We start from the raw sequence: 9,073 nt of genomic DNA, 5'->3' as shown, positions 1-9,073 counted from the left end.
CAGAGGAACATGAGGAATGATGCTTACTGGCTTGTTACCATGGCTTGCTCAGTTTGTTTTTTTTTTTTTTATACAACCCAGGACACCTGCCCACAGTGAGCTGGACCCTCATATACATCAATCAATCAAGAAAACGTCCACAGCCTTGCCTACCGGCCAATCATATTTAGTGGTTTTCTCACACTGCCATTCCCCCTTTCAATATGACGAAAACCCCCAAAACTAGAAACTAAGCAGCAGTCTCCAAAGTGCCATTCATGAAGAGAAACTCTCTATAGGAGACAGGACAATTCGGGCAGGACAGGAACAGCTGTGGCAGTTACTTTAATCACAGGACTAGGCGGTCAGAAGCAGGTGGTTCTCTTAGTTCAAGGCCAGCCATCTGATCTACGTGACTTCCAGGCCTGCCAAGGGCTAGTGAGACCCTGTCTCAAAATGCAACAAACAAAACACCCAGGAACAAATTAATAAAATATGAACTATTCCTCCAATAATGCAGCTACTGGAAGCTAATGTGGACCCAGAGGGAGACAACCAGAACTGCAGTTTCCCTCTGAACGCTCCCTGTGCTGACCTTGTCAACCTGACACAGGCTGCAGTCACTTGGGAAGAGGGAACTTCAACCTAGAGAGAGAAAGTGCTTCCACCAATTGGCCTGTGGGCAAGTTTGTGGGACGGTCTCTTGACTGATGATAGACATGGGCCCAGGTCCAGGTCCTGGGTGTTCTATGAAGACAGGCTAAGCAAGCCATAGGAGCTCCATAGCTTCTGCTTCAGCTGCGTCTCCAGGTTCCTGCCCTAACTGCCCTCAGTGATTAAGATCCCCCACCCCTACCAAGTTGCTTTCAGTCAAGGTGTTCATCACAGCAAAGGAGACCCTAAGACTCCCCCCGCCACCCCGAGCACCGTTCTGCTACAAATGCAGCCAGCACTCTTGCAAATACTTTACAGGAACTAAGAAAAATTCAACACTGTTCAGGTTTATTTAGAATGCATACCTGGTAATACATGGAATAAAGTTTTATGCACAATAATTGAAACTTAAAGCTGGTTTATTTTACAGTGGTCAAGTTTGGGGGTAAATGGTCAAATATATAAAGTGTAAAAACTATGGCACTTTCATAAAGTTAAATACTGTATGGATACACATTTTCAAACATTTCATTTTGATTAAATTAAAATTCTAAACTAGTCTGCTGTGGCTGGGAAGATGGCTCACTTGTTATACAAGCACAAGAACCCATTTGGATCCCAGGACCTACATAAAAATCAAGGGTTGATTCCAGTGCTGTAGAAATAAAGATGAGACACCTAGTGCTTTCTGGCCGGCCAGTCTAGCTGAACTGATGAGCTGAAGGTTCAGTGAGAGACCCTGTCTCAAAACAAAATAAGGTGGAGATGCAATTGTAGAAGACACCTGCTTCCGCCTCTAGCCTCCACATGCACGTACATATAGGAATCTACACATGCATTTGAAATCACATACACAAGCACACAATAAACTATACACATGTACACATATACACACGAACCTACATATATACATGTGAACCCACATACACACATGTACACAAAATATAAAATGCCATTGGCCACAACTACCACCTATTTAATGTGCAAACCAGTTTTAAAACATCTACTTACAATCCTAACACATATAACTTTTTCAGATTTATGAGTGTTTTGCCTACATGTACATGTGTGTACCATGTGCATGTCTGGCGCCCACAGAAGTCAGAGACCACCATATTCGCTGGAACTGGAGTTACCTATGGATAGTTATGAACCACCATGCAAGAGCTGGGAATTGAACCCCAGTCCTCTGTTAGAACATCCAGGGATCTTAAGTACTGAGCCATCTCTCCAGCCTTAAGATGCAAACTCAACAAGCTTCACAGGTAAGAGGAAACACGACCCTTTCAGATGTAAATGCATCCCCAAAGTCTTAGTGGAGCTAAGGATACTTTGTGAAATGTAGAAATGTTCTGTAGCAACATATTTTTTATTTCATGAGAACAAAGTACTTCCAGTTATAATCCAGGAAAGTTTTAATATGACCAATGAACAAACTACACTCTTAGAAAGCAAGAAAAATCCAAGCCTGACTTCATCTGCATGAAAACGCAATTTATTTAGTTTTTTGACAGGGTCTCACTATGCAGCCTAGACTGGTCTTAAATATACAATCCTGCTTCTCTACTTCCAACAGAATCTGCCATTCACAACGAGAGGCAATTAAGAGAAAAACCCCATGCATATCATTTAATATCTACACATGAAATACCAAGCAAATCATAGTGATAATAGTTTGTCTTTAAAACTTGGATTGGCAGCATTAAAACTTGCCACTGTCTTTTTATGTGTAAGTATCATGAACCCAATATTCACAGAGATTATGACTGGCATGTAAAATCAAGGCTAATTTTTATTTTATGCTTTATTTTCCTGCTTTTTTTGTAAGGCAAATCTTATTTTTATATCAGAAAAGCTTATAAATATTGAAAATTTACTAAAAAAAACAAATGTTAAAAATGTTTTGTAATGATATTTGCTTGTATACCCCTTTGTTTGTTCGGTCTTTTAAAAATCAGATTTATGAAAGTATATTTATAATGAAAAATAATGAAATATTTTCATTGTGAAAAAATGTTCACAATGAAAATATCAGTCATTTCAAACTCACTTAAAAATCCCATCTTCAGAAGAGTTCTGGGTTTAATTAGTGACGGTAACACTGTATCAGTAGGCTACCTGCATGAAGGATGTGGAGACCATCAACTATAGAACACTGGGAAGAAAAAGGAGAGGTGAATTAAGACTGGGGTGATACAGACGGAGCAGTCGGCTTACCTGGCTAAGGAGCACTTGCTAATAATTCCAGAACGAGAATGTCAAATGTACTGAGTAGAAGGCAGAAATGCTCTTTTAGCAAGAGAAGGAAAAGCATAGAAAACAGGCTGTGCTATATCATCTCAGCATGTCAGAGTCAGCATGAAAAATAATACATCAATTCCATGTTAAAAAATGAACCACAAGAAAGCTATCCACAAAGGTCAAAATACAGAAGGGACAATTCTGGTTTCAAAAATGAACCGAACAGCCTCTATTTGTAAAACTAAGAGCTTGGGGGGGGGGGAGGCAATACAAGAAAATACCGGTTAAATAATTTTATTAAAGAAATTTTGTAACTTGATATGAAAAACAAGGCAATTCTAATAGGTATCACAAGGAAAAGGACATGGATATTTGACCAAAGAGAAAAATGAAGCTATTCAAAATACATAAGCATTCATTCTTCTTGTTTATTCAATACACATATTACACAGTTAGCAATTTTTACCTTAACTTCTAAAAGTATTCAATATGTCTAATCTAAGTAATAAAAAAATGGAGTCATTACAAAAACACAGAAAGCAAGAAATTTTCTGTCAATGTAGAAATCATAAAGAGCATTAAAATAAATCAACCCTTGTATGGGCAGTAAGTAAAGTTCAGATTCCAGAAGTCAAACCCTTTCCCTTGGTCTGCATTCCATTAAGAGACAGACTGTCAATGGCACTGCTCTCCCAGGGCTGGCCATACTCACATCTATGTATGCGCATTTTTTCTCCTTCAGTTGAACTACTTTTCCAGGAAAGCACATACTCAGTATCACTTATTACCAAGGACCACTATAATTCCATTTGTCCCTTTAAGATTTTCCCCTGTAATTCTCAGCCACAAAGTATTCCCACAGTACTGAAGACTGAAGGTCTACTTTAGCCCTGCCTTACTTGTTAGGGGGTCTTGAGTCAAGGCTGACAAGGACTATTTCTGATCTGATGGAACAGGATCTGTTTGCTCAGACCTCAGCCTTGAGGGCTCACACAGCTCAGGATGCTCATCATCGGCAGCACCCACAGGCACTCAGAATCAGACAACAAGCATGTCAGAGTGACAAAGGCGGGAGGCCACACTCAAAATCCTATAGCTTTGTTCAGAATGTTTAACTTTCATTGCCGAATTTCATGAAAAAATTAAGAAAAAATAATTCTCCGAAACTTGGCTTTTGCTAAATAATGTATATACATGTAACTGCAGAGTATACAGAAAAACTAATTAAATTTCATTTAAAGAAACAATCTCATCAAATGACAAATTTGGCTGTCAATTTGTTGTAGCCCTTAACTATCTAAATTTTGCTTAGGACACTAACTCTCTGGATTGAATTTCCATCAAAATAAAATTAGCTGCTTTCTGGAAGAAAACATTAGTTCATTTCCACTACAGTCGAAGTTTCTATCATCCTAAAAGTTTATATTTATGTACACATGAATTTTATGTGAGCATGTCTGTGTACACACTTTAAATTTTTTTCTCCAGTGAGATAACAAATTCTGACTGTTCTAATATTTTTACTACTTTTTCTACCTAAGATACTTAATATACTCTAGGAGTGATCACATAGCCTATTTAACAAACAGTCAAAAACTATCCAAGAGGGAGGTGGCTGAACCTTGGCAATCTTGTATTATCTTAGTTTATAACAGGGGACCTCCATTTGATGTTTCAGTCAAATCAAAACTTTCAGCTTTGTAGCATAACCGACAATTACACATCCACTATGATCACCTACAACCGGACATGTAACACCACAAAAGACAACTTTTATAGATCTTTTCCACTTGTTAAACAGCTAAATATATTTAACACATTTTTCAGAATATACTTGTTAGTCATTTAATAAACAAACAAACACCCCTAAGTTACCTTTTTGTCTATTAACGGTAGTAATAGAGACAACTGGAGGGGAACCAGGATGTCCACGACACACTGAAAAGGTGTTCCCTTGGATCTAAGAACGATCTGAAGGTGCGGACAGCGGGGATTCTCTAGAGGGCGACCCAGGGCTTTCTTCCGGTGGAAAAACTGTGAGAGTGCACGCCCGAATGCCACCAAGCGACTCTGGAAGATCAAAAACTTTATGCCACTCATCTTTTTCTGGGTCGTATTTCTGGACAATTTCTACCATGCAACGGTTATTCCAAGAATATCCACCAACGACATAGATTTTGTTTTCAAAGACAGCAACTCCAACATCACTTTGACCTCTTAGCATAGCAGCAATGGGAGTCCACTGGTCCAGAGTTGGCGAGTAGTATTCACAGCTTAGAACATCATCGTAATCGCTCGTGCCTCTGAAGTGGTTGCCACCAATCACATACAGCTTGTCTCCAACGGTACACATGCAATGCAGTCCTCGGACGGTTGTCATGGGAGCCTTCTGTGTCCACTTGTCTGTATCAGGGTCAAAGCACATGAGCTCATTTTGAAAAGTGTCATGGGTAATTCCTCCTGAAATATACATTAACCCCCCATACACTGTTCCAGCATGGCCATAGTGGGGTTCACTCATCTTCGCAACATAGCTCCATTCATTCATTCTTGGGTTGTAACATTCTACTGTGGCCAGTTCACCAGCTGCACTGCGCCCGCCAACCGCATATAAATGTCCTTTGAGGGCACTCAGGTGAAAGAACGTGCGCTTTTCATTTAATGATGCCACCTGCATCCACTTATTATAGCGAGGGTCAAATCTGAAAACTGTATCAACAGCGGTTTTCCCTTTTGTATCATAATTACTCTGCCCACCAACTACATAAAGGAAATTTCCAATAACAGCAATGCCATGCTGGTAGCGAGGAGCATCCATGGGGGCTAACGATTTCCACTCCTGTGCCCTTTCATCGTACATCCGCAACTCTTTACTGACAACCAGCTGCTGCCTCAAAACTCCCCCTAGTGTAACCAAGTGCGTAGAGTCAGACCGAATGGCAGTTCTGTCTGACTGCATCACTGGCTGCATGTACGGCATCATTTGGTAATTGCTTGCTTCCAGAAGTAAGTTCACACACGTATTGTCTGTTCTCATGAAATCTACGGTCTGCACATAGTTGATGAGGTCCTGTGGTGTCATCAGTGGAAACCGAATATTCTTCATTAATTTTGCGGCATAGTCCATCCGAGGGTCTTCCAGCCTCAACCAGCGGCAGGCTGCCTTGAACAGTTCAAGCTCGGAACAGTGCTTGAGACTATTGCTGGAAAGCACAAAGGCGAGCCGCTCAAAGGGGAGTTTGAGAAACTCCCCAGTGCTCAACAACGCAGGGAAGTTCTTCAGGATGAAATTGTTTACATATTTATCCACTTCTATAAGATTGTAGGTGTTGGCAATCCGTCCAACCTCAACGCAGTTTTCTAAAGAGACTCCTGATATAAGAAATACTTTACAGAAGTCCAAAACGGGTAAGATTTGTAGAAAGCTGGCCGCTTCGAGGGTGTCCTGAAGATTGTCCATATTAAGAGACAGTTTTGCAGTGTAAATAAAATCAATGATTTTCTTCAGGCCAATCTTGTTCACCCCGTGAAGCTTAATGCACATTAAATCTTGCTCTTTCATTCCCCCTGTGAACATGGCCTTGAAATAATCACTGGCAGACGCCATCATGGCTCGGTGGACCGGGAAGATTTCGTCTCCATCGCCTGGCACCAGAGTCACGTCACAAAGCAGCCCCTCTATCCTGAGCTGATCAAAGCCTTGCAACACCACAGAGCTGTGCGTGTTGCTGGTGAAGAACCGCGTCGTTCCCGCCTTGCAGGGCTGCAGGTGGGCAGAGACGCCCATCTCGCCGCTCCCGACAGACACCTTCATGTGAAAGCCCCGCGCTCGGCGCGAGCCGCAGGCCGCCGACGTGGCAAAGAGGCCGCTCCGGGCAGACTCGGGATGCAAGGGCCAGCGGTCGTCGCAGCTGCCCCGCTCCGCGCCCACGGACGCCCGCCCCGCCGCAGGACCACGCAGCGCCGCTCAAATCTGACGGCGGTGCGGCTGAGTCATAACCCGAGGCAGTTACGGGACCGTTTCACCCGGGCAGGCCCGCGCGGGCGTCCGCCGCAGCTGCGCTCAGGGCGGGGGAGGGGCCGTCACGGCCTGCGCACCGCCGCCGCCGCCGATGCCCGCCGGGCTCCGCACCTCCGCTGCGTCCTCGGATGTCCCCCGCCGCGTCGTCACGGCCACCGGCTCGGCTTGGAGCAGGATCTGGAACCGCGGCTCGGGCCTGGAACGGCGGCCTAGACCGGACACCTCGCCCGTCCTTCCGGAAAGACCGAATCCCAGGATCCCCCGGGTTAGGAGCGGCTGCGCTGCTACTGCGCCTGCGCGACTGGCCGGGCTCGGGGGCGGGCGGATGGGGGAAGGGCGCGGGCGGGCTGGGGGCGGGGTTACGCTCCGCCAACGCGGCCGTGGACGGGGCCCAGCTGGCGAGCTTGCGGGGAGTGCGCAGGCGTGCTTTTACGCTTGCGGAGGAGGTTTCCTGAATGCTTTTCAAGAACGTTCCTTTTAGGGTTTCCGCCTACCGTCTTCTGGCAGAACAGCCTCGAAACGTAGCCTTTGTTAAAACTGAGAAGAACATGGCAGAATAAATCACTGTATCATCGAATTTTTTTTACTTTAGAAACAGTTTTACAGTTTAGATCACACTCAATAAACACTTCAATTAAAATATTGCTTGTAAGGTTTGTTTTTAATCATTTAACTTGTTACTAAAATTTAGTCCTAATGATACATTTTGAATATTCGGCAGGAGCTATAATGCCGCCATAAATAATTGATGGTTGCTTTGTCCAAGCAATAATTTTAAGTGGTTACACAGTTTTCCAATAATTAAACATGTTATAGTTTATTTTGCCCACTCTTTTCTCCTAAATGTACAAATCTTGTCCTCCATTGTCTTTTGGAATATGTAACAAGCTAAAGAGAATTTGGACACAAAATTTATTCTGTATTGGATGATGATAACATTTGGCAGAATATGCTAGTCAATGTTTCCAAAATATTGTTACCAGCAATGCTTGGGTTTGCATTTGCCTTGTGTTGAATTTCCCTTTTGTGGGTATTTTTATTAATCTGCAGTTCTTTAACTAATAGAAATGTCTATTTTATATTTGAAAATAAGTATATAATTTGTCATAACTCTCTATTCTCTGAATGTGACCTTATTGCTATCCTTCAAATCTTTGTAGAATTTACTTGTATGCAAACTAAGAATATACTTAGCCTTCTCTTCTGCTTCTTAGTTCTTTTCTAAATAGCATATATCCTGTTATATCTTTCTGGTTTTTCTTTTTTTTTTTTGTTCAGTTCAAGGTTTTCCAAAATTGGTATATAGAGAGCATGCTTACAACATGTTGTTGACCACTAAATGTGTGCACCATAAGTTATTTAACTACCAGTGGTTTATCTTTCTACCTTTCTTTCTCCCTGCTGTTTCTGCCGAATTGCAGCAACCCCAGGAGGCTAGTAGACCAAAGCTGTTTTCGCAAGGTGCTTTAGCAGCAATCCAGCCTGTTTGATACAGGAGCTTTGTTGAAATGAAACTGGTCTTGAGAAAATCTTGTGGCCAAGAGACATTCTGGGAGGATATTTGGTACAGGAGTTGAAGAGAGCATTCCCTAACTTGCTGTGAAATGTGGGCTCGGCTGTAAAGAGGGATTACTTTCTACCTGGAAAAGAAAGAAGAAAGTCGCTGTGCCTGAGTAGGTATCAGAGCAAAAAAATCACATCAGTCTTTTTAGTATTAAGCTTACAAGATTGATAGATGAGAAACCAGAGACGAACATTAATGGTTATTAGAGACAGATGCTTTTTCATATTCCAACTTTTAATTGTTGCAAAAGACTGTTGTTTTCTGCTTTCAATATGAAATGAATCCATATTGTCACAACATTTGGTGGTCACGTTAAATAGCTATGTGTTAAAGCATCTACTTGGGGCATCAGCCCACTAGGCAGCATTATTAAATCATATTCTTTTTTATTATATTATAATATTATATAATCATTATATATCATGTATATATTATATATGATTGTATATTTTATTATATCAATTCTAATTGGTTTATTATAATTTTAATTTATTAAATCTTAGTATTTAGAAAATATATCATGTTCACCTTCACATTTCACTAGTAACAAAAAGTTTTTAACCTCACAGTTTTAATTCATTTTTATCACTTAAAGTTTTACTTTTAGACATTTC

At 41.7% G+C, this 9,073-nt stretch overlaps 1 protein-coding gene across 1 annotated transcript; it reads right to left on the bottom strand.

Annotated features, from left to right (window-relative positions):
- Positions 1-3,152: 3,152 nt before the first annotated feature.
- Klhl9 (kelch like family member 9) lies at positions 3,153-7,162 on the bottom strand. Its single transcript, XM_057784253.1, has one exon. It carries the CDS (start codon positions 6,686-6,688, stop codon positions 4,835-4,837), a length of 1,854 nt encoding a protein of 617 aa, XP_057640236.1. The 5' UTR covers positions 6,689-7,162; the 3' UTR covers positions 3,153-4,834.
- Between the last annotated feature and the right edge of the window lie 1,911 nt (positions 7,163-9,073).

The sequence above is a fragment of the Chionomys nivalis genome, chromosome 11 (genome assembly GCF_950005125.1).
Source record: "Chionomys nivalis chromosome 11, mChiNiv1.1, whole genome shotgun sequence".
Classification (NCBI taxonomy): domain Eukaryota; kingdom Metazoa; phylum Chordata; class Mammalia; order Rodentia; family Cricetidae; genus Chionomys; species Chionomys nivalis.
This window is presented reverse-complemented; position numbering and strand designations above follow the sequence as displayed.